The sequence below is a fragment of the Onychomys torridus genome, chromosome 1 (genome assembly GCF_903995425.1).
Source record: "Onychomys torridus chromosome 1, mOncTor1.1, whole genome shotgun sequence".
NCBI classification, from domain to species: Eukaryota; Metazoa; Chordata; class Mammalia; order Rodentia; family Cricetidae; genus Onychomys; species Onychomys torridus.
Genome location: NC_050443.1, coordinates 151,698,283 through 151,724,476, shown reverse-complemented (window position 1 = coordinate 151,724,476; position 26,194 = coordinate 151,698,283). Strand labels below are relative to the sequence as shown.

General features: G+C 39.2%; 1 protein-coding gene across 1 annotated transcript in view; it reads left to right on the top strand.

Annotated features, from left to right (window-relative positions):
• Rnls (renalase, FAD dependent amine oxidase) overlaps nt 1-25,589 on the top strand; it is a 262,160-nt gene extending 236,571 nt beyond the window's left edge. Inside the window, exon 7 of the mRNA XM_036172701.1 lies at nt 25,054-25,589. Coding sequence (XP_036028594.1) covers nt 25,054-25,206 — 153 coding nt within the window. The 3' untranslated portion in view covers nt 25,207-25,589. The remainder of the gene's footprint in view (nt 1-25,053) is intronic.
• Nucleotides 25,590-26,194: the final 605 nt, after the last annotated feature.

Genomic DNA, 26,194 nt, shown 5'->3' with positions numbered 1-26,194 from the left:
CTTATTTAATGTCAGAAGTGGACACACAATTGGAATAGCCAAAATGCAAAAGCCTGATAACATGCGATGCTAGTGAAGGGCAGAGCAGCAGCAACTGTCACTCATGACTGGTGGGATACAAACTAATAGAGGCCTAAGTAGGCAGGTGAGTTGTTTCTTAGAAAGCCAGACAGTTGGGAAGGATGGAAGAATGGCAATGGCTAGACTAGGAAAGATTTTTACGGTACTGAAAATATTCTGACTCTATAATAGTAAATTACATTATACGTTTCTCCTAATCCATAGATATACATTAAAGGTGAATCCTAATATAAGCTATGAACTTGGGGTATTTTATTTTACTCATGGATATCACAAAAATACCAATATAAAAACAGTTTAAAGGAAGAACAGGGATCTGGGGAGTAGGATTGTGGTTTGAGGGATTGTGATCCATTATGCCCAGCAGATAGGACTACAGAAGGCCAAGGCCAGCCTGTTCCTGCAGTCAGGAAGCAAAAAGAGATGAACACTGTCTCTTTACCTTCTTATATTCAGTCTAGAACTTCAGCCCCTATGAAAAGTTCTACCCACATTTAGGATGGGTCTTCTCTGCTTAAGCATCTCTGGTAACACCTTCACAGGTGCACCCAAAGATGTATCTCTTAGGTGATTCTAAATCAAGACAGTGAAAGATTAACCATCACAGAGTGATAGGACATGTCAATTTAGAGTCACCAATTTATTTAGCTCACAAATCTGAAAGCCAAAAGTCCTAACATCATGGCACTGGCACCAGTGAAGTCCCCATTGGCTAAGTCACCTCATGGTGTATCACAGTAACAAGCACAAAGCAAGCATGAGAGATTACCTGGTGACCCATGAAGCCAGAGTCAGAGTCAGAGGAGCTCTGTTAGGACATCTGACTCTCACAAGAAGTAGCTCAGAGTCTGGTAACTATTTCAATCTCGTCCAGCTTCTATCGCCAACAGCCCAACCAGCTCCCACTTGAACTCCATCTCTTCAATGTCCTACTGCTTCCACACAAGGAACAGCTTCCAGCATCATGAGTCCTTGAAGACACCCGCAGACCCTGTCCCCACCATCATTCACCCTAAAAATGCTAATAAGAGGGAGCTGGAGAGATGGCTCAGTGGTTAAGAGCACTGGCTACTCTTCCAGAGAACCTGAGTTCAATTCCCAGCACTGACATGATAGCTTACAGCTGTCTGTAACTCCAGTTCCAGGGGATCTGGCACCCTCATGTAGACATACATACAGGCAAAACACCAATCAATATAAGAAAAAAAAAAAAAAACAGGCCGGGTGGTGATGGCGCAAACCTTTAATCCCAGCACTTGGGAAGCAGAGCCAGGCAGATAGATCTCTGTGAGTTCGAGGCCAGCCTGGGCTACCAAGTGAGTTCCAGGACAAAGGCGCAAAGCTACACAGAGAAACCCTGTCTCGAAAAACCAAAAAATAAAAAACAATGTGGATAGCACCTGAGAAACTGAGGAGTGACACCTGAGGCAGACACACACACACACACACACACACACACACACACACCCACCACATGCTCATGAGAATAATACATATACAGATTTTAAAAATCCACTGGCAACCCCAGATAAATCATATAAACACATTGTGCTTTAAAACAATCTTGAGTCGGCTAGTATTAACCCACTATAATGATGAGAAAACAAAGGCTCATGGAGGAAAATTAAATAACTTCTTTACATTACACTCCCATGATGATGTCATGGTGGACCATAGATTCATCGGATGAGTATTCTTCTCTTCTGGGCAACTAATCATTCACAGGTTCAAAATTAGGATGTAAACATCTTTGATGAGGGCTTTATTTCTGTCAGTCACATCCTTTCCTCCAGTTCCTCTGACAAATCACTCTAAGACCCCATGTAAAAAAAAAATTAGCATAGCTGGGAATGTTATATTTCTCTTTTTTAATTACGAAATTTTTTTATTCAGTTTACATACCAACCACAGATCCTCCCTCTCCTCCCTCCTTCTACACCCCCCTCCAGCCTTTCCCCCTCAACCTGTCCCCCATTCCCTCCTCAGACAAGACAAGGCCTCTCATGGGGAGTCAGCAGAGCCTGGTACATTCAGTTGAGGCTTGTCCAAGGCCCTCCCCCTGCACCAAGGCTGTGCAAAATCCCACGTAAAATCTTAAGGGGAAGCATTGACACTTTAAGGCTCCAGCTACTATCTTTAAGAAACTGGGGGGTATTGCCATGGGGACAGTTTCTCATTTCCAGAACATCCACAGTGACAGGAGGGTGAGCACGTTCACTGGCCTCCTCTGTGAAGAACGCCTACAGCATCACCGGTTTTCGTTTGGAAACCAGAGACACTAATAGCTGCTGGGACTCTAAGACTCTAAATTCAATTTTGTCTTAAGCAACATAGTGGTACATTTTTGTGGGTGCTGCCAGTGGAGGGAAAATATGTGTTTGGACAACTTGGCAACTCTTTCTGTGCTTCTCATCTAGGTTTGGGTAGAATTCCTCAGTTGCTGGGTTTGGGTTTAACTACTGAGAGCAGTGGCAGACTTTTTAATGACTCTCGGTTCTTCCATTCTACATCAATTTCCCCCTGTAATTTAAATGTTTATCCAGTTCATGTAATTTGGTGTTTAGTCCATACAGCATTCCATTAAAGATTCTGGAACAAGTTGGTAATTTTGACACTTGCAGCAGAAAAATGATCACTGGAAATGCCTTCCTGCATAAGCTGACACAGGACGCTGAGGTGTGCTGCTGACCCTGCTGCTCTCAGCACCCTGGGCCCGAACCTCCCCTTGTTTCAGTGTCTGCCTGGGGACCCCTTAAACTATTGCTGGCGACTGACTGCTGTTGGGGTGCAACTATGATTTCCCATCCTTCTCTGGTTAAAAACAATTAGTGGTTTTTTAATAATGATTATTACTGTTATAATTATTATATTTCTTTTGTTTTTCCAGACAGGGTTTTTCTGCCTAGCCCTGGTTACCCTAGAATTCTCTCTGTAGACTAGGCTGGCCTCGAACTCAGAAATTTGCTGCCTGCCTCTGCCTCTTAAGTGATAAAATTAAAGACATGTGCCACTACTTATTTTTAAAAATTGTCAAATACTAAAAAGATCAGAGCACAGAAAGGTAGTTAGTTGACATGTTAGCATCTTTTGCAAAATTAATGAATGAACTAGCCTGTTGCACAGTCAAATGAGTTATTAGTACAGCAATCTTTTGTCATTTAGGTTTTTCCTCAGAGGGTGTGTCTCTTCTGCACAGAATGAAAAATGGCCTCCAGACTGAAGATATGGCAGAGAGAATGGGGGAAACAGCTTTTTCTAGCTATACATCTGACAGATACGAGGTCCAAAGAAACTTAAGAATTAAGTACCAATCAATAAATGAGCAATTTCACTGAACAGACAGTTCTAAAGAAAGAAAGAAAGAAAGAAAGAAAGAAAGAAAGAAGGAAGGAAGGAAGGAAGGAAGGAAGGAAGGAAGGAAGGAAGGAAAAGAAAAGAAAAGAAAATATAGATGGCCAATAAATATTTGAAAAAGTGTTCTTAGCATCTTTAGCCATCAAGGAAACGCAGATTAAAACTGCCTGGAGATTGTCTCACCAAAGTCAGTATGGCTGACATTAAGTCTGGGTGAGGATGTGGGGGAAGATAAACCTTTACACACTGCTGGTGGGAATGAAACCTGGGGCAGCCACTATGGAACGCAGTGTGGAAGATCCTCAAAAAAGCAAAAGTTGAAGAACAATATGACTCAGCCATTCCACTCAGGTATATACTAGAAGGACTCTAAGACAGAGCACTACAGAAATACCTGTGCAACCATGTTCATAACTGCTTAAAAAAAAAAAAAAAAAGAACCAGCATAGATGTCTGTTAACAGATGAATGAAGAAAATTTGACACATACACACAATGTAATTTTGTTTAATCATAAAGAGAAATAAATCATGATGTTTTCAGGAAAATGGAGGCAACTACTCAGTCTGCATGTTACTTGCATGTGTTTGTTTTCGTGGCTGACCATTTAGTATTGAATAACCAATTGGTGTTCTCTTACTTGGCAAAGACTGTTTCTCCAGCTCTCATCAGAATTCCTTAGCTGCCTGTAGTTCTTTGTGTAGGGCTGAGTCCTCATGAGCTTTACCCCATCCACATTAGCATGTCTATTGATGTCATCCTTGCTCAGCTCATGTTTAGGAAGACATGTTTATGTATGTAATAACAATTTATGAAAATGAGGCCATGAATTTGAAAAAGAACAAGGAGAGTAAATGCAAAGTTTTGGAGGAAGGGGGGGGGAGAAGGAAGTGTAATTATTACCTCAAAAAACAAAAAATAATTATTAAGCTAACAAAAAAGCAAAAGACTTTTTGCTATAATTTAACAAAAGGCTGTTCCAGAATGGAAAAAAAGTGCAATTTTAAAAAAGAAAGAAAGAAAGAAAGAAAGAAAGAAAGAAAGAAAGAAAGAAAGAAAGAAAGAAAGAAAAAGAAGCTGGACGCAGAAAGGCTGTGTTTTCTCTCATATATAGATTCTGGATCTAACTTTATATTTGTATGTGTGAGAGAGAAAAGTTGCAGGATTAGAGAGGAAACTGTGAAAGAGGAGGAAGAGAACTTCAATTAGAGGCAAGAGAGGGGGAAAGAAAGAATATTGAAATGCACATGGCAGCAGAATTCACACTATTTGAGGGAATTAAGGGAACAAGCAATAGGGTGGTACATGAGAATAAGGAAGGATAATGTGGAAGGGTGATTGTGGGGTTTGGGTGAGAATAGCCCCCACCGACTCATATGTTTAAAGCCCAATAGTGTATACACATGAGAATTCCATAATGAAAGCTATTACTTTGTAATCTTAAAAAAAAAAAAAGTAAAGAAAACTGTGCGTGCACATGAATACAAATGCTGCATAGAGGTATATTGGTGAAATTATTAAGGCCACTCCATGTAGTTAAAAGGGAGGTTTATTTTGTGGGGTAACTTACAAATGAAGGGGTAGGTTGCAGGGTCTGGCAAAGGTATAGGGCAGTCTGGCGGTGTTCTCTGGAGAACTCTGCTCAGTCTACCTCCAGCGTCCAGCGTCCCGGAACCAAGAGAGCGACCTCCTCTTGATCCTAGGTCTTCCGTTCCCTCCTCTGCCCTGCCTTGTGGGTGTGATCATTACTGAAGCCTCAATGGGAGTTGGAACTTCCAGGCCAATGCTAGGATGGCTATCCACTACATCTCCCCCTTTTGTCTAAATAAGTAAGTTCTAAACTAATACAAGACTATACACAAAGAGATGGTTATTAAATATTGTCCAGGAGTAATGAGGGATAATGACTTAGATAAGTTGGAATTATAATAAGTGCAAACAATATCAAGCAAAAAACACATAGTAAAATCCAGGGAAGTCTAGAGCATGGGTAGGTGGCATGTTACAAAGATCATTCCAAAAGGTGTCCTATCCTAAAGAACCTGAGTCTAATACATAATATATTCTATCTAAGATATTATATATATATATACTAAGTTGTAACTATAACTGCTAATCTCCAACCTCATCAAAGACCTGAGAAGGAATATAATAATACCTGAGAAATGGGAGAAGGACGCAAGCAACTTTCGGGAGTCTTGCAAGAGTAGACAGAGACAGCTAGCAGCCTGCACAGTCACCTAATGTTTCTCAGTATCGTTGGTGCATTCAAATTGGCTACAGGCCTAGAGTATCTGACAGACCATTTTCAGAAGCAGGAATTCTGAAAGACCATCTTACCCTGTCTTGGCAAAGTATGGTGGTGCCCCACGTTGGGCGCCAGATATTGGTGAAATTATTAAGGCCACTCCACGTAGTTAAAAGGGAGGTTTATTTTGTGGGGTAACTTACAAATGAAGGGGTAGGTTGCAGGGTCTGGCAAAGGTATAGGGCAGTCTGGCGGTGTACTCTGGAGAACTCTGCTCAGTCTACCTCCAGCGTCCAGCGTCCCGGAACCAAGAGAGCGACCTCCTCTTGATCCTAGGTCTTCCGTTCCCTCCTCTGCCCCGCCTTGTGGGTGTGATCATTACTGAAGCCTCAATGGGGGTTGGAACTTCCAGGCCAATGCTGGGATGGCTATCCACTACATAGGTATGAGGTTTTATGAAGAGCCTGAAATCCTCCCCTGAACCCAGAGTTAGAAACACTGTAATACACTGTATTATACTGTAACAGGAATGCTGTAAATACATTATTATTGGAATAAATCAAGAGCTCTTCATAACATACTATTGCACTCAGAGAAATATAATCCATCAATTCAAAGGTGTTAAAAGAAAATTCAGCCTTTGCTGATCTTTGTTAGAACCTTAAAGGACACACAGAATCCTAACATCAGCAGAGTCTTTAGAAGCATCCCTTCAGCACATACCACTTGTCCTGGCTAGTTTTATGTCAACTTGACACAAGCTAGAATCATCAGAGAGAAGGGAGCCTCCATTGACAAAAGCTTCCATAAGATCAGGATATAGGCAAACCTTTAGGACATTTTCTTCTTTAGTGGTTGATATAGGAGGGCTCAGTCCATTGTGGGTAGACCACCCTTGAACAAACGGTCCTAGGTTCTATAAGAAAGCAGGCTGAGCAAGCCATGGAGAGCAAGCCAGTAAGGAGCATTCCTCCATGGCCTCTGCATCAGCTCCTGCCTCTAGGTTCCTGCCCTATCTGAATTCCAGTCCTTGCTTCTGTCAGTGATGGACTGTTTTGGAAACATAAGCCAAATAAACCCTTTCCTCCCCAACTTGCTTTTTGGTTGTGGTGTTTCATCTCGGCTATAGAAACCCTTAGACACCACTTGCATAAGATCCCTGTGTTTTCTCTTTGTACCCTTGACTCTTAATCTTCCACAGAAACAACCCAACATGTAGGCTCCTCTTCTCTCCTCTTTTCCTCACCTGTCCACTCACATTCCTGCTTCTGACATTGTCCTTTTGTCTACTCAGACAAGGAAGGATTTGCCCATTTCCATAGAAAACCCCTTGTTAGAAGGCATAGGAGAGAAAAAAGGAACTATGGACTACTGCAGTGTTAGAATTTTCCTTATAGATGGATTGGGGGGGTCAAGGCAGTGTGCACAGAATTACATTATTCTCTCATGGAGATAATTTTTGGTAGGTGATTATGTCTACTTTCACGACTGAACTGGCAGAGGAAGCAATCCATGTTTTTTCTTTTGCTTTCATTTTCTTGTTTTCTTCAGTAAATTGAAATTGCCAGGTGGTATCATCTCATAAGGACTGTTTGTGTGTGTGTGTGTATTTTTGTTTGTTTGTTTGTTTCCTTCAGGGTAGTTAGTTACCTTGACTAGCTACACCCCCCTTTCATCAATACTTGGCTTTTCTTGTGTCAGCTTTCCATTTCTATAACAAAATATGACATGTAATCAACTTATAAAGAAAAAAGATTTCCTTTTATAACTGTGGAGAGTCCACTGCAAGATTGGTTAGTTTTACTGTTTGGGATCATGACAGGAGCATGTGTCAGAACATAACCACTCAATCCAAGAAAGGGCAAAGGCAACAAGGAGGAAGGGGCTGGGGACCCACAACCCTCTTCAACAGCACATCTCTGGTCACCTGAGGACCTTCCTCTTGCCCTCACAGTTTAAAGCCTGCCACTTCCCAATGAGACCATTCAGAGGTTCAATCCTCTGACACATGAGTCTTTGGGGGACATTTACAATCCAATCTATCACACTTTGCAAGCCTATTATCTGTTGAATCAACTCTCTGAAATTAGACGTTGTATTTGATATTTTAAAAACAGCAAAAGTCATTTGATCTTTTTAATGAAGTAGATTGTCAACTTGATAATTTTATTAAAATTTTAAGTAAAAGCTATAGCTGATCTTTATCCAACTGTTTTAATGAAACTCATAAGCTAATTTTGAAAGCAATTTAAATTTATCACCCATGAAAGACACTATCTAGTGCAGATCACAGATACTGATATGTAGCTTTCTAGCATAAGTGCTCTGAAAGATAATTGTCAATTTTATTTATCAAAGCATATTGTGTGTTTCTTTCCATAATAAAATTACTTTCTCTTAATTAGTCTGTCACTTGTATTGTGACTTTTCTTTTACACATGTGGTTTATGATTCCTAGATTTTTAATAATGATGATTTATAATTATGATCTTGAAACTCTGAAGTCAGAGTGACTGGGGTTCTTACCTGGGTTTTGTATGTACCTCTGGGCAAAGAGATTGCAACTCTAAGCATTGGAGTCCTCACTGGTGAAAAACAACAGCTAAACCTACCCCGTAAATTATGGTTAGGGTAAACATAGAGAATACCATAAAACATGTAGCACAGACACTGCACAGAGCACCTTTTCTTCACCACTACTACCCAAAATAAGTGCAGGAGGAGGGTCCATGCAAGGGCTGTGGAAATGTTATCCTTACCTCTCAGCATACCCCACTTTTCCTTTTCTTTCTTAACTCTTCTCTTTTGAGAACTTCTCTCTTCTCATTTCATATACATAAATAGTTCCAAAATGGGATGTTTAAGAATGGATTTGATGCCAAAGGCTTTGGCATTTAGCCACGGCCCTATAAGGAAGTGTTGGACAGCATCAGAATAGGACAAATGAGAGCAGCAGAATGTTGTCTTCATTGGTGTGTCTTTTTTTTTAGCTTGAAATTTTCCCTGCTTTTTGCCATTCTCCTAAACTAACTTTTACATTTTTGGTGTGTGATAATTTAACACATGTGCCCTGAACCAACATTGCCTAGCATAAAGTTATGGCCACAGAGCACTTTTGCTTACATACCATATGTCCACAGACTTTTGGCATATTGGGAGAGGTAGCCTATGGCATGAGCCAATCTAGCAACAACAGGAAGTCTGGAAAGTATCATTTTAAATGCTCTATTGAATCATCTCCCACGTAACTGGCCATTTGCCTCAGTTCCTATGACAAAGCATGTGATGATATCATTCAGAGAAGTCTCATCCTTGATTTAGAAATGTACAGTCACAGTTTAATTGAAGTTTATGCCATTAAATATCTCTTTTTACAAAATTCCATAATGTATGAACTACTAAGTGTTTGAACACATGTACATTTAGTGAAGTCATTTTCCCCCTTCAGGCACTACTGAGACTCACCCTGCCATTTAGTCATTATCACACTTACTCAAAATAGCTAAATTATTGTAAATGATGATACTTAATAGAAAATGTTTTAAATGTCTAATGAGAAGAAAATGTCATATATTACATATATTCATATTCATCTGAACACAGTATTAAAACTAGATGGTGGATACTATTGCGTGGGTATGGACACACTAGAAGTAGCTGATGTTCAGCAGTATTTCTTGAAAATTACGTCTACTTGATCTACTTAAAGTAAATATTGGTGTTATGCTATAAAACTAAAAACTTCAGTTGATAAAACCTATTTATATTACATTAGGAATTGATAGTATATATTCATGTTTTCATCAACACACATTTGTTGAACTCTAACTATGCATATATAACACATTTTACTGGATTCAGAGGCATCTCTCATCCTTTAGGGACTTTCCATGTAGTCAGTCAGAAAGGGTGACCACTGAGCATACAGTCATAGTGAAGTACAGTGTGACAAAAAATACACGGAGTGCTATTTGGAAGCCCAGAGCAGACTTGGAGAAGAAACCATAAGAAATGGCTTCTTAAACCATTTTAGCTGTGTATTCCAGAATGTGGAAGTCTGTAGCAGTGTAAATCTTTCACACCCACCAGTACCCAAATAACCAGTCAGAGGCTTAATATTAATTACAAACTATGGTCTATGGCTCAGGCTTCCTGCTAGCTAGCTCTTTCATCTTAAATTAACCCATTTCTATTAATCTATATTTTGCCATTTGGCCTGGGCATTACCAGTCTGCTGGCATCTTGCTCCTTGAGCAGTTGGATAGCATCTGCACCTGACTCTGCTCTTCTTCCTGTATCTTTGCTTGGATTTCCCGCCTAGCTATATCCTGTCTTGCCATAGACTATAACAGCTTCTTTATTAACCAGTGGTAAAAACACATTCACAGTGTACAGAAAGACCATCCCACAGCAGAAGTCAGACTGGAAAAGACCATGATAGTAGCAGAATTCAACAATACATGAACTTTTATGAGAGAGAAAGAGGGGGAAGAGAGAGGAGGGAGGAGGGAGGGTGAAAGGGAGGAGGGAGGATGGAAGGGAGAGGGAAAGTGAGGTGAGAGATAGATAGGGAGATAAATGTGTGTGTGTGTGTGTGTGTGTGTGTGTGTGTGTCTGTGTGTCTGTCTGTCTGTCTGTCCCCTCCATCTTTCCTCCATTTCTTTCCTACTTCCTCCCTCTCCCTCCATTCTTCCCCTTCCATTTCTTTCCTCTCCCTTCTCCCTCCCTTCCCAATTTATTAGTCCCTTCCCTAGTTTAAGTCACAGAGATCTGTTTATAACTCAATACCTCCTTTCCCTGATCTAAGAGACTTAATTCTTCTCTATAGCATAGGTGAGTTAAGGATTGGAGAACTCCTGAACCATTACAATTCTAGGGGGAAAAAAAAACCTAGAATTCAGACACAGTCCCATTTAAAGGCTAGTCCTTTTCCATAGTTTTTTAACTGCTAGCAATTTTTGAGTTTTAGTATTTTCCCAATGGTGACACATTGCTATCCCATTCTTCCCTTCCTAGAATTAATCATATTAGCATTTATATTCTGATTTTAGACAGTCCTCATACTGTTCCCATCTGATGTTCACATCAGTCCTGATATCAGAAAGTAAATATTATCTCTGCTTTAAATGAGAAAATTCAGGTTTCTGATGCATATTGTACCTTTAGTGATATAACTAGTCAGCAATGAAACAGAAACCAGAGCACTTCACTTTAGACTCAGAAGCCCATGTTTCACATCTTCTCAAGAATGAGCTGAAAATGGACCAGAGACCTAAACATACAACCTTAAGCTAGAAAATTTTTAGCTGAAAACATAGGGAAAAATATGTATGGCCTTGGGTTTCATAAGCATTTTTAGATAGAATGGGAAAACAAAAACTACAAAAAAGGAAAATGATAAATTATATCTAATATATATTAAAAACAGGATCTTTGAAAGGCATCCTAAGAAGAAGGAAAAGACGAGTGCAGAAAAAAGAAAATGTTGGGAAAGCATATATCTGATAAAAGATTAGTATCCCAAATGTATAGGGAATTCTCACAAATCAATAATTTAAAAACAAATGAGAAAAAATGCAAATGATTCAATTACTTGAAAATGAGCAAAAGATTTGAAGGATATGGACACTAAAGAAGATACAGAGATTTAATCATTGGGTCATGAGAATTTTACTTGAGAACTATCTACACATTGTTGAAAGAAAGGAACAATGACCTAAATAAACCAAAAGATACCATGAATTGAAAGATAATTAGACCTGTCAGAGACACTGATACCCAAAGGGATGCTCAGATCTAATGCTCTCTGTGTCCAGATCTGTGTTCATACAACATACCTAAGTCTATACAAAATGGAAAACACAAACTAGAGTATAGAAAAAAAAGGGGCAAATTTGCATGACCTTGTATTTGACAGTTTTGTAAATATTATACACACACACACACACACACACACACACACACACATAGAAACAATAAAAGAAAAAATACAATTTTAACTACCTCAGAATTAAAACCCTTGTTCAAGGATTGTCAGGAGAGTAAAAGGAGACTAGAGAGATGGCTCAGCAGATAAGAGCTCTGGTGGCCAGAGCACTGTCTGATCTTCCAGAGGACCAGGGTTCAATTCCCTTCACCCTTATGATGGCTCATCACCATTTACAACTCCAGTTCTAGGGGATCTGACACCTCTTCTAGCCTCCACATGTACCAGGCATGTACACTATTCACAGCTGTCCATGCAGGCAAAACATCCATAACATAAAAGGAAATAATAATTTGTAAAATAAAGTAAAAGGACAAAATGAGAGAAAAGATTGATGGGTAACATATCCAATAAGAATGTACATGGAGGCTATATAAAGAACTCAATCCTACAACTCAACCTGGGGAAAAGTATAGCAGGAATCTTAAAAGTTCTTATTAATAAAATCAAACCTGAGCCAGGTATTGGGGTGAATCTACCTCACGTTGCCAGTTTCTCAGCTGATCCTATTTCCTCAGACTGGAAACCTCTGTGTCCTTGTCCGGAATGAATCTCAGCTGAACTGTGCTGCTCAAAGCCTGAATGCTTAACCAGCCAAAAGCTTCTAGTTTCTGGTCCTCACGCCTTATATATCTTTCTGTTTTCTACCATCACTCCCTGAGTTTAAAGGCTCGATTTCTGAGATTAAAAGCGTGAGTCACCATGCTTGGCTGTATCCTTGAACGCACAGAGATCGGCTTGTCATGTGATCTGGATTAAAGGTGTATGGCTTGCTATTAGCTCTGACCCCCAGGCAACTTTATTTATTAACATACAAATAAAATCACATTTCAGTACAAATAAAATATCACCATAGAAAAGCCCAATTTGAAAGTGAACAAAGGACCTGAATGGGCATGATGCCAATGAAATATAGATGATTACATGAAAATGTACTCAACACTGTTTTTCATTAGGCAAGTGCATAGCAAGACCACAGTGAGATAAACCATGAACTTACACTCATTAGGGCTATAAGTTTATTAGCATATGTTAATTATGTAAAATAATAGTTTTCATTGAGAATGGCCATAATTTTTTTAAAATACAAAACAGTGAGTATTTGTGAGGATGTGGAGAAGTGAAATGCTTGCACTTTTCTGTAAGGAATATGCAATGGTTTAACTACTTAAGAAAACAGCTAGTGGCTCCTTAATAAGTTAAACATGGAAGTAAATTAAGATCATGTCATTCCACTCACAGTTAGTTGTAAACACAGAAAAGTCAACAGAAGGTATTCAGATGTTCTTGCCAGAAGTGTTCAAAATACCTGAATTTATAAACAGCCCAAATGTTCATCAACTGATGGAATGTGGCATCTCCATACACTGAACTACAATTCAGGCATAAAAATTGATTAACTACTGATAGATGATATCTCATGAAAGCATCATGGTAAATGGAAGAAACCAATCACAAAGGTCCTATCTCAAAAGGTTCCATTTATGTGACATCTCCATCGCAGATAGATCCAGACACAGCACTGAATATATATTCCAGTACAGGCCTCGTGTTCAGGGGTAGTTGGCCAACACAGAATGGACTCCACAGGTTTTTTTGTGTTCTTTTATTTGGTTACAGTTTGGTGGGTTTTTTGTCTTTCTTCTGTTTCATTTTGTTTTTCAGTTTGGGTATTGATTTTTTTTTGTTCGTTTTTTTTCTTTCTTTCTTTCTTTCTTTCTTTTTCTTTCTTTCTTCTTCTTCTTCTTCTTCTTCATCTTCTTCTTCTCCTCCTCCTCCTTCTCCTTCTCCTCCTTCCTCTGCCTCTTCCTCTTCTTCTTCCTTCTTTCTCTGCCTCTTCCTCTTCTTCTTCCTTCTTCTTTTTCATCTTCTCCTCCTCTGTCTCCCCCTCCTCCTCTTCATCTTCTTCCATCTTGGTTTGAGGGGTTTTGCTATTGTATGGGGTTCTTATTTATCTTTTGAGAGAGAACTTAAAGTTGAGTAGGGATGGAGGCAGAGGATCTGAAAGGACTTTGGGGAATGGAAGAATATAAACAAAGTATATTTAAATTTAAAAAAATGTTTTAAATAATAAAAATACAATGGAAAAACCAGGGATGGTGGAACATGCCTTTAACCCCAACACTCAAGAGGCAGAGTAGGTAGATCTCTATGATTTTGAGGCAGCCTGATCTACAGAGTTCCAGGACAACCAGAGTCTGTCTCCAATATACATACATACATATATATTCCTTTAAATGTTAACAAAAAAGAAAAAATGCTTTTTTTAAAAAGGAAGTAAGTGGATTAGTGTGTGCCAGTGGATGTACCTAATAGTGAATTTTATGTTGTTTAACACATACAAATAAGGATGAATGGAAAGTAAGCTCATACACACACACACACACACACACACACACACACACACACACACACGCACACAGACAGACAATGCTGAACATCAGAACATCATTGGATATTAGGGACATGCAGTTTAAAACTTCAATGAGAAATCTAAAAATGAGCAATATCTAAAAAATGGCTCATATAAGGAAGTTCTGAAACTGGCACATTCTGGAACTGATGTGAAGGAACTAGAACTCCGGCATGTCACTGTGAAAAGGCAGGGTGTCACATCTTCACTGAGAAACAAGTTGCACCATCTTGCAAAGTTAAATATACGCTTACCATATGAGCCAATGAATCCACTCTTAGAAATGAATACATGTGCATCAAAACCACCTTCCAATGAACATTCCAGATTTATTAATAATTTCCCAAGCTAGAAATAACCCAAATATTCATAACCAAAAAGTAGATAACAATTTGTTTATTTATAAGTGAAAAATTACTCAGTAATAAAAACTTTTAATAATGTGAGTCAATCTCAGAAGCATTAATCTAAATGGATGAAATCAGATTCAATGTCTGCTTCTATGGCCCTCTAGTAGAGAAAAATGTATAGTGACAAACGATCACAGGAGGGAATTGCCCATGAAGGAGTATGAGGGAATCAAGTGCACAGATTGAAATGGTCTCCATATTACTCATAATGATGGCGATGTGACTGTGGACATTGCCAAAGTTACAGAATAGTCCATGTATCAAGAATGTTTTCACTGCATTTAATTTTAATTTCAACTAAGCTGACTTTAAAACTACCTGTGCCTTTTATAATCCATGATTGTCTCTCTTTAGAGCATAAAGTTGACTATCATTTTCATGGTATTAAAAGTAGAAAGCAGGTCATTGAATAACCTAAAATCCTTTTTCACCTTCATCTCATATTTCAGACAAAAAGCTCCTAGGTCCATTCAACATGAATGAGAACCAGAAAGAAATGTCAAGGGCCAGACTTCAGGGTCATCAAGGAGAATAGATGGAGAATGGGAGATGGGATGCAGAAGGGCTGGATGAGTGGAGAATTAAGCATTGATCAAGTTAAACACAGGAAAGAGTGCTGAGTTGGGAGCAACAGTTTTTCATTTTACCTCTGGATTTACCACTGGAAGCATTTTTGCTTCTATGTATTCTACAAGCTCAAACAATCAGATTCACTAGGAGACTGCTGTAGAACATTTATATTCAGATGAAAATAAAATCTATCTGCCCTCTCACCTATCATAGTACACAGCAGCACCTGGGAACAAGGCAAATATCTGAATAATTAATGAGTTAATATACTAAAAATTGCTGAAGGGCAGAGCAATTTTCCACTAAATTAAAAATTCTAAAGGGACATGTGTTGTGACTATTGTGTTGTCTGTTCTGAGACAGGGCTGGAGGAAGCCATGTGTTGTTCTTTATTGTGTTCTTGTTCTGAATAAAGTCTATCCAAATAGGCTGCTCCAATGCTTTCAGAACTTTAAAAGAGACCCAATATAGACCTCAGCAATCAAACTCACAATGTCAGCAAAGTGTGTCCTTTGTAGTTTGAGATCACTGAAGCTGCTCTGTGGATCCTATCATTGATTTGTGGCACACTCATCCTGCATCTGCCCAATGGTTTATTAAAATTGGATACACAAATACCAATAAAGTGAACAGCCCCACTGAGAGTTGACCAAACCACATCATTTTCTCCCACACCGAGGACATATTGTAGCCAGTAGTAATTTTACAGCAGCTCTCTGTCATACTAGACACAGGCTTTACAGCCAAGCATCCATAATATAATAAGACTTCCCTAAAGGACAACAAAGAAATGGACTTATGAAATCACTATTAAATATAATAGAGCTGTGAAGAGGTGAGTAGACCAGAGGAAAGATGAGGCGACAAGCAGAACACAGATGGCCCAATTAAAATTACCTTCTCCGCGGGAAGGTACCCGTGTGTAGATAAAGCTCTTTATGAATATTAAATTCTACAACATGAGATGAGGTGGCACTGGGATCCTTAAAAATCACTAGTCAGATATGGTAAATCATTCAAAGAAATAGATTTTAAAATAGACAAAAAGGTATAATGAATGCCCCAATTTGTCATTATTTTTCCAGTTCTGAGTCACTTTTCCATAATATTAAATGTGTGGTTGAAAGATAATTTTAACACTATTCTTAGTGATATAGTGATATAGAGACATACAGCAGATATATGCTCTGTGTGTATATTGTTCCTGTTGTGACACAAAACATAAACATATAAAGAATTTTTAAGAAAGAATTTTTAAAGGCATGGGCATTGAATGGCTAAGTCACCCAGAAAAAGTGACCTCTGTACTCTCTGATGCCTGTAGCTTTCAAAGAAGCTTATATCATGTGTGTCCTCTCTAAAACACTACTGAAAATCTTTGACTTCACTGAAGTGTAGTTACAGTGTGGTAATAGTATGAACTATTAGGTTCTCCAGCTTTTGAAATTAAGGTGAATGTGTTTACATCCCAACAGACACATACACTGTTAGCTTTGTAGTTCTGTGGCAATATACTTGTGAAGAAAACCTTTCTAGGGAAATATTTGTATTGTCTAATGATTTGAGAAGTGTCAATGCATGGTCATCTGAATGAGGATATACTTCTTGGTGGAAAGGCCATGGAAGAGGTAAACTGTCACTTCATGGCAACTGAGAAGCACAAGAGGGGTCAAAGTTCAAACATCCCCAGTGACCTAACTTCTTCCTACAGACCCATCTTGTAATAGTTACTCCACCACAGGCTGGGAACAAGTCTTTAAGACATGGGCCATCATGGCACGCTTACTCTGCTATCATGGCCTGGATTTACTGTAGCACAAATTTTAGAGGTCTTATTAATGAAAACAAATCTGAAGCCAAGTATTGGGGTGACCGCTGGAAGATCAGAGAAGTAGAACAAGCCACAGCTACCTCACCTCACCAGTTCCTCAGCTGATCCTGTTTCCTCAGAATGGAAGCCTCTGTGTCCTCATCCAAATGGGTCTCAGTTGAACTGCTGCTCAAAAGCCTGAAAACTTAACCAGCTAAAAGCTTCTCATTTCTGGTCTTCACACCTTATATACCTTTCTGCTTTCTGCCATGACTCCCTGGGATTAAAGGCGTGAGTCACCATGCTTGGCTGTATCCTTGAACACACAGAGATCCAGGTAGATTTCTGCTTCTGGAATGCTAGGATTAAAGGCATGTGCTACCAACTGCCTATCCTCTATGTTTAATATTGTGGCTGTTCTGTCTTATGACCCCAGATAAGTTTATAGGGTGCACAATATTTTGGGGAACACAATACCACTACATTTCCCCTTTTTGTATAAAATTTTAAAAGGCATATAACTAATACAAGAAAAACTATCCAATAAGTATATATAACATATACAGTCAAAAATTACATTAACAATGTCTAGTCCACTAACATTTGACAGATTCAGACAAAAACTCCATTACATACATATTAGCAATGTCCAGTTCAGTAACATTTCATAAACTCAGACAAAAAATTCCATTACTTATCCTATTTAAAACAAATAGTTCATTTTTTAAGTAGATTCAATAGTCTCCTTTTTTTATCTTATATCCATATTTTTTTGTAATAGATTCAATAATCTACCTTTTGTCATATTTGTATCTTCACCCTTTTTCTTTTTAGCGTAGATTCAGTGATCTATCTCATCTAGATTCTGCTTTTTCTTTTTAAACAAAAACTCTGAATTTAATCTCCTTGTTCAGCTTTAACCATTAACAATTAACAACTTATAACCAACCATCATAAACAATGACAATATCCAAAACTCATTAAACGACCAAAAACCTCCCATCCCACCTCTTGGGAATGTGGGCATCATTTTCTTAAAATTATTTCCTGCTTTCTAGGGGTGAAGACATCTTTAGGGGGATCCTGAAAAGAAAATTTTTGGGTTAATTGTCAAGTCTTGTATCATTTGTCCAGTCTCTGCATAATGAGAAAGTGCAGGTCTTGTTTCAAGTCCTTGTTCAAGTAGCCTGTAGGCTGGATCATCTCAGCTAGCCATCTTGAAATTGTCCTGAGCAGTTTGTAGTCCAAAGTCGATCTTTCCGCGGTGTTAATCAGCTTAATGTCTTTACCATAGTCCATGTGGAATCATTGTTGTGGGCTCCTGTCATCTTTTTGAATATTTCAGAGTCACTGTTAGGTATGGTCATGGTTCCCTGAAGACTTTCTTTTTTCTTTTTTTCTTTTTCTTTTTGTCTCCTCTTTGGTTTGGAGCAATCACAGTCTGATAAATGTCTGTCTCTCGGAACCATGAGTGTTCTTCCCTAGAAGAGAATATCTTCACAGCAATTTCTCCCCACCATTTATTTGTCTTGCCAAACTTTTCCAAACTGACCTTTGTCGATGTTTTCTTGTAACATGACGGTCCTGGCAAATTTTCTGCCCAACGTTCATGGCTGTGCACCACCGCAACTGGCAAAGTGTAGCTCAGGTCTGAGCAGGGGCCCACAAGGCCACAGACAAGTAGCTTTTTCAAGAATTTGTACCACAAACGTTGGGCACCAGATGTAGCAGGAATCTTAAAGGTACTTATTAATAAAATCAAACCTGAAAGCCAGTTATTGGGGTGAATGCTGGAAGATCAGAGAAGTAGAACAAGCCACAGCTACCTCACCTCACCAGTTCCTCAGCTGATCCTGTTTCCTCAGAATGGAAGCCTCTGTGTCCTCATCCAAATGGGTCTCAGCTGAACTGCTGCTCAAAAGCCTGAAAACTTAACCAGCTAAAAGCTTCTCATTTCTGGTCTTCACACCTTATATACCTTTCTGCTTTCTGCCATGACTCCCTGGGATTAAAGGCGTGAGTCACCATGCTTGGCTGTATCCTTGAACACACAGAGATCCAGGTAGATTTCTGCCTCTGGAATTAAAAGCATGTGTTACAACTGCCTATCCTCTATGTTTAATATTGTGGCTGTTCTGTCTTATGACCCCAGATTAGTTTATTAGCATGCACAATATTTTGGGGAACACAATACCACTACAGTTACATTCACATTTCAGAATGCTAGAAAAGGCAAGATGTGAAAATGTGTCCATCAGTCCCATCCATCTGAGCCTTCAGAGCTTTGCATTACTGCCAGTGTGGCCAATAACACACACACACACACACACACACACACACACACACACACACACACACACACGATGGAGGAAATGCAGGGCAAGGATATTAGTAGTCAAAATTTACCTCAGGCAAGTAAATGTGTGACTAAGAGACAATACAGCTTCCCTGAATTCAGGTAAAATGTAAGGTTCACCCTGAATAGGTCCACCAGAATGAATAGTTTTTGTAAGATACACTATTCCTATTAGAGTCACAAATGAGCACTTGCACCTCTCTGCCATCAAGACTCACTGAAATTAAAGTGACCCACTGGAATGTAATACAAGAATGTGGGGCCGGGTGGTGGTGCCACATGCCTTTAATCCAAGCATTTGGGAGGCAAAGGGAGGCAGATCTTTGTGAGTTTGAGACCAGCCTGGTCTACAGAACTAGTTCCAGGACAGCTAGGGCTGTTATACAGAGAAACCCTGTCTAAAAAAAAAAAAGAATATGATAAAAATTACCCAATCTCTTACATGGCTAATTTTTTTTGTATGAATTATCTCATCCTATATTCCCTCCATTTTCCCTGAATTGGCCTTGCCAAGACCTCCAAATTGAAAATAGCAATCCATCCTATGTATGCTATGTCTTTTCCTGTACCTATGTAGTAGTGTTAAAGTTTATTAATAACTTAGACACAACAGAAGATTACCAGTAAATAAAGCAAAATAAGACAACTAAAATAACATACTATAATAAAAGTTCTATGAAGAACTGCCATGGGTCAGTTCATACATAGAGCATGGATATGTTAGACAATTGCTTGACATTCTGGACAGATGATTGGGTGCTTAAGAGCTTGTCAGGCTGCTCAAAGCAGTGTGTCACTTTAGATGTTTGAATTATTTGGTTCTGAAGTGTCATTTATCTTCAGTTACACCTGGTAAAGGAACTGTGGAAGCGAACTGTCCGTGGTGGAAGGGACTCATGTTTACACAGTACTATCCTGGATATCTGCCGGGGATCTTGAAATGCATCCCCTGTGGATAAGGAAGACTGCTGTCATCAGAAACATGTTGGGGGATCCATACAGGTTTCAGATACATTGTTTATGTTTTGAAGGAATTGACACATGCTTTTTCATAATGAAAAATAAAGCTTTGAAAACTGTGAAGCATTACATAGAAAAAACTGAAAATTCTATAGAAATGCCTTCCTTTTGTGCAAATGGTATTTTTTTTCAAAGACCTCCAGAATTGTAGGAATTTCACCCATAACAGCTTCTTCCACAAAGGTACAAGCACAGATGATTAAACCATAAAGACCCTTCCTCTGAACCAAAATGGTGGGTTGATGAAAAAGCCTACATCCCAGATCATAGTTTTTAATTTATATCAAAATCATCTCTTAGAAGCTGTATCACAAAGGACCAGCACAAAGTGCAAGGCTTGGCAGCAGAGAACAAATCACCACAGCTATATGCAGAGGCTGGGACAGCAGGGCTGCTAATAGCTTTACAGTGATACTCATGGTTTTGTTAGTTTCTGACTCCAAACTAACATCTTCTAACATCATCTGAATCATCTTCTCCAACTCTGTTTTTCCCATAATTTCTGTTCCTAGTATATGTGGCCCTGCAGAACTACACCTGCAGACAAAGCTTTCTTTCCAAATACAGTTGGAGCCCTGGTATGACATTGTATGGAAGGGCAGCAGTCTGTAGGGGAGTTTAGGAGACTTTAGAGAAAGAATTGTAACTGGACTTGTAACATAGAAGAAGTGACTCTGCTCCAATCCTTTTTCTTCACATTGAAAGGTCTCTTCACATTGAAAGGCAGGATATGAGGCTATCCTAGATTTAGTGGAAAGAGAAAAAAATAAAAAGCAAAGAATAATGAATTCACACATTTCTTTTTACATCTGTTCTTTAGTCTTCCAGTTTATGGTTGGTGTATAGGAACCTAACCACTGCCAGCTGCAATCAACTGGTAGTGGCTGCCTGGAACACTGAAGCAAAGGTGCTGCAGCCACTTCCGGGCTCGGTGGAAACGAATACCACAATTGATTAGTAATGTCTGTCAGGAGTTCCTGTACATGCCACCCTGAGACACTGTGGCACTGTTGGAGAAACCACACTAGGCTTTGGCTGGATTCAGTGCCTTTCCTTTACCTTTGTAGATAAAGAAGTCGATTCTCTGATTAGCAGCTATTCCTGTCGGTTCTACATGATGCTGCTTATTTAGATGGACTGAGAAGCTTGAACCAATATGGCTGGATGAATTAAAATCCAGACGATGAGATGCTGTAGCCCTGCCTCAAGGGTCTTGCCACTCCTTTATTATCTTCACTCGTGGGCTTTTACTACTTATTATGTATTTCACCATATCTCCTCTCTTAATCTATTTAACATGTCTTATTTCACCCATTATAAGATACCAGCAAGGAGCAAGGAGACAGTCAAGATGTGGGTTTCATACATGTGAACTTGGTTATTTTCTCATTAAAGTGGGCAGCCCCTGAACCACAAATTATTTAATTATTTAAAGCAGTCTGGCTGCCATCTGGAAACTTTTGTTCCACTGAAAAGAAACTCCAGTTAAACTCTTTTTCTAGAATGTATGATCTGAACTTGCAGAGGAGATGTCAGTGACTCAAAGGAAAACCCCAATAGAACTCAATAATGCACTCTTACAAGAAAACCATGACACCCATGTTCTACACAGTACTGAGAGAGGATGGATGGTGTGGGGAAGAACATGAATGTCAGAGGTCAGCAGCTCTGTGTCATCAGTGAAGTCAAATTCTGAATATGAATGAGTCTCAGGAAAGACTTAATACATTTCTTTATTATCTTTTTTATGTTTACAAAAGATGTATTTGTAGTTATGATTAAAATAGTGTGTGTGAACAAGTATGCATGTGTGTGTGTCACTATTATGTCTTAGAGTTTCTATTGACGTGGTAAAATACCATGACTAAAAACAACTTTGAGAGAGATTTGTTTCATCTTACACTTCCAGGTAACAGTCTATGGCTGAGGGGTGTCAGGGCAGGGGGTCAAGCGGAGAAGGAACTGAAGCAGAAGCCATGGAGGATCACTGTTTCTTGGCTTGCTCAGCCTGCTTTCTTATATCCAGGACCACCTGCCCAAGGATGGTACTATGCACATGTGCTGGGCCCTCCCACATCAATCACCTAGTAAGAAAATATGCTATTGACTTCCCTACAGGCCAGTCTTATGGGGACATTTTCTCAATTAAGATTCCTTCTTCCCAGGTATGTCAAGGTTTGTGTCGAGTTGACAAAACCCAGTACACTATGCATAATTTACAAACAAAGCATTATAAATAGTTACTTCATTTTATGCATCTAGGAAATTCACACACAAGGGATGGAGATAACTCATTGGTCCACATCCATTTAGAGAGTATATGAAGAATAGGCACACACATGCAATCCCCACATGTGGTGGTTTTAGTACCTTCCAGTTGCCATCTTCCTAATGAGCCTGCACATTCTTAAACTTACAAATAATAAGCAGAAGGGAGCTTTAGGGGAAATGTTCTGCTCAGTTGTGAGCTGGTTAATTCGTCAGTGCCATATAATTTAATTTACTCAATAGTAAATGCCAGATGCCAGATCACATGGCTGAAAAAGTGGGCCACTCACTAGCCAGCCAGCAGTTTGGATGAAATCAATCCCATCACATTGAAGGTGGAATCACCCATTTTGCAATTACCCAGTGAGGAAAATATGAAAACATGGAGTGTGTTTTGGCAAGTGTCTTCAGCCATGTGAAGCAAAGAGTCCTGCAAGAGAGGATCTTGTCATTGTCAAAACCACAATCTCTCACAATAATACAGCCCTTGGCTGTGCTTCCAGCCACAGCCAGGAACCGCATCTCAATAGTTGTGTTTAAAGTATATGTCAGGGCTGAAACAGAAATCCAGGTTTCTCTGGTTCACATGTATGACATGACTGAACAGAAAGAACTCTTGCCTGTTCTGGGTGGCTAATGTAATACTCCTATAAACTTAGATGGATTAGATGTATAAACTCAAAGCAGAAAAGGCAAAGTGGTTTTTTTCTAAGTGATTTAACTCCACCTGCAGAATAAAATAAAAACTCTCAAGTCTTCCTCATAATGGAGAGCCATCATAACAGAGAGCTCCCTTCCCCGCCCCCAGGGCTGATCTCAGGTCTTGCCATTGTTCTCTTTACCATATATGCCCTGTTCCCATGAGACTCCCTTTCTTTCAGAATTGAAGCATTTTGAAATTGTAAATGTTACCACCTGACTAGCTTAGATTTTAGAAGTTTCTTCCTGCTTAATGTTTCATTTACAAATCAAATAACCCAACTTGTTAAAATCCTACCTAAGCAGAAATTGGAAGCTCTAGTTGAATGCCCAAGTCTGTGCCTCTCTGCCCCTAATATTTGTTTGTTTACTACTCAAAGGTCTTTGTCTTAAAGGTTTCAAGATTAGCATCTGTGTATATAGATGTTTCTATAAAGTAGCCTCCAGAAAAGTGTGATTATGAGACTATCAGCACTATGTTTGTATGCCATAACACAGATTTCTCAAGATCTTTACTTCTTGTTAAAGCAAAATAGAAGGGCTAGGAACAGCTTTTGGGTTTGCCTAACATGCTGAAGCCTGTGGACTCAGTTTCCAATACTGAGGGTCAGGGGAGACAAAACACAGCATGAAAACAAGGATGTCTCTGCAAAACAAGACCTCTAAGAACAGTGCTTAGAAAGCACATGAGGAAGGGAACCCCCGTCTCCATCCATCCAACACAAGTATTACAGGACTGTGTGCTCCTGGCTTCTTATGTGGGTGCTGGCGATGTCAATTCAGGCTCTCATGTTTGCACAGCAAGCAGGCTTGCCAACTAAGCCATTTTCTCTCATCACTGCTTGGAATCTTTTAAAGCAGTGGTTCTCACCCTTCCTAATGCTGTGACCCGTTAATACAGTTCTTCATATTGTGGTGACCCTCAAACCATAAAATTATTTTTGTTGCTACTTTATCACTATAATTTTGCTACTGTTATGAATTGTAATGTAAATATCTGATATGCAGGATATATGATATTGCAACCCCTCTGACAGGGTCGATAGACCCCCCCCCCCCCCCCGCAAAGGGATCATGACCCATGGGTTGAAAACCAGTGTTTTAAAAGCAGAAAAGTTTTGCAGAGACGTTGAGGTCAGGAGCTTTCTTAGTTAGGGTTAGTATTGCTGTGATGAAGCACCATTACCAAAAAGCAAGTTTGGGGGAAAAGGCTTTATTTAGCTTACACTTCCATATCAGTGTTCATCATCAAAGGAAGTGAGGGCAGGAACTCACACAGGGCAGGAACCTGGGAAGAAGGAGCTGATGCAGAGACCATGGAAGGGTGCTGCTTACTGTCTTGCTCCTCATGGCTTCCTCAGCCTGTTTTCTTATAGAACCCAGGACCACCAGCCCAGGGATGGCACCACCCACAATGGGCTGGGTCTTCCCCATCAATCACTTAATAAGAAAGTGCCCTAGATGCTTGCCTTTCTTAATTGAGGTTCCTTCCTCTCAGATGACATCCCTTGTGTCAAGTTGACATAAAAGACATAAAATTATCCAGCACAGGAGAAGAACATAGGAATTTGGTGAGGGTGGGCAAGCATTCAGACCATAGTATCTACAAATCTAGAAGTTCAATGCATTTCCAGTTATTTGGTAATTAAAATTTTAAACATTTGAGAATATATATGCAAATATTTTGGCAAGAGGTAACCTTTGGGATAGTCTTTTTTTTCCATGTGTGAAATTTTAATTTCTCCAGGTAGCAAAAGCCTGGCAGGCATTGCCATGATAGTGCAATGGCACACTGAATGTCAACTCCAATCTTTTCTTCTTCATGTATGCTCTTTTCAGGTTACAAACTCAGCTGTCAACTGTCCCGGCCAGATGACTCTTCACCTCAACCCTTTCCTGGTGTGTGGAGGGGATGGATTTACTCATTCCAACTTCGATGGCTGCATTACCTCTGCCCTGAGTGTCATGGAAGTGTTAAAGAATCATATTTAGTATCTATGTACTTGTTTTCAACATTGACTTTGGGATTCTTGTTTTCACAGACCTCTGTTATTAATTATTCTGTTTTCCATTTTGTGAAGAGGAATTACTTAGAAAAAAATGTCTCCACTTAACTGTCATTTTTCATAAGAAATATAAAAACAATGTTATAATTTTGTTAGCTATCACCCATAGTAAAATGGTAACTTCTTAGACGTTACTCCTTCCCTGATTTTCTGGTTTTCCAGGACCAATCCTTGTTGGAGTAAAATGGTCCTTATGATGAACAAATAACCCATCCCCAGAATAATACTAAATCAAAGTTCCCATTCACAGGCCCAAACCTTTATCATCCTTTTGAAAATTTCAGTCTGAATAAAGAACCTTCATTACCACGTCTCGTTTTATAACTTCACACATATCTTTGGACTGACATTTTTGCAAATTATTGAAATGCAAGGTTTCTCTAAGACATGGAGTAATTTTTGTTTCTCTTTTACTTCCCAAGTTACTAAGGCTCTGGGTAGTAGGTCACGTATATCACCAGACTACAGTTTGAAGAGCAGCTTGACCCACAAAGGGACCCCCTACAGGTTGGCAGAAAATGACATGAATCATCTTCATTTTCCAAGTTACACAATACTTTTTAGCCTTAGAGAAAATTCCAGTCTTCATATATGAGATAAAAGCTAAACAGAACTGAGAGGAAGTTTATCAATCTTTAGTACTAGAACCCCTGTGGTTGCTACTGTCCATTATAGCTCTTGGATTATGCCACAGCTAATGAATTTTCTGTTCTTCAACAAAAATCCTACTGAACAGCAAAGAGATGCATTTTCAATCTCTTAGTATTTTCTAACTTAGCAGTTTGGCATGTCACCCATATACTTCCACATTTGGTCCCATGTGATTGCTGGCGGGGGAAAAATTAAGCCTCAGGTTTCCAAACAAGTGAATTTTTTTAATTTGGAAAGCAAAATAGTGATGGTTTGTCTTTTAA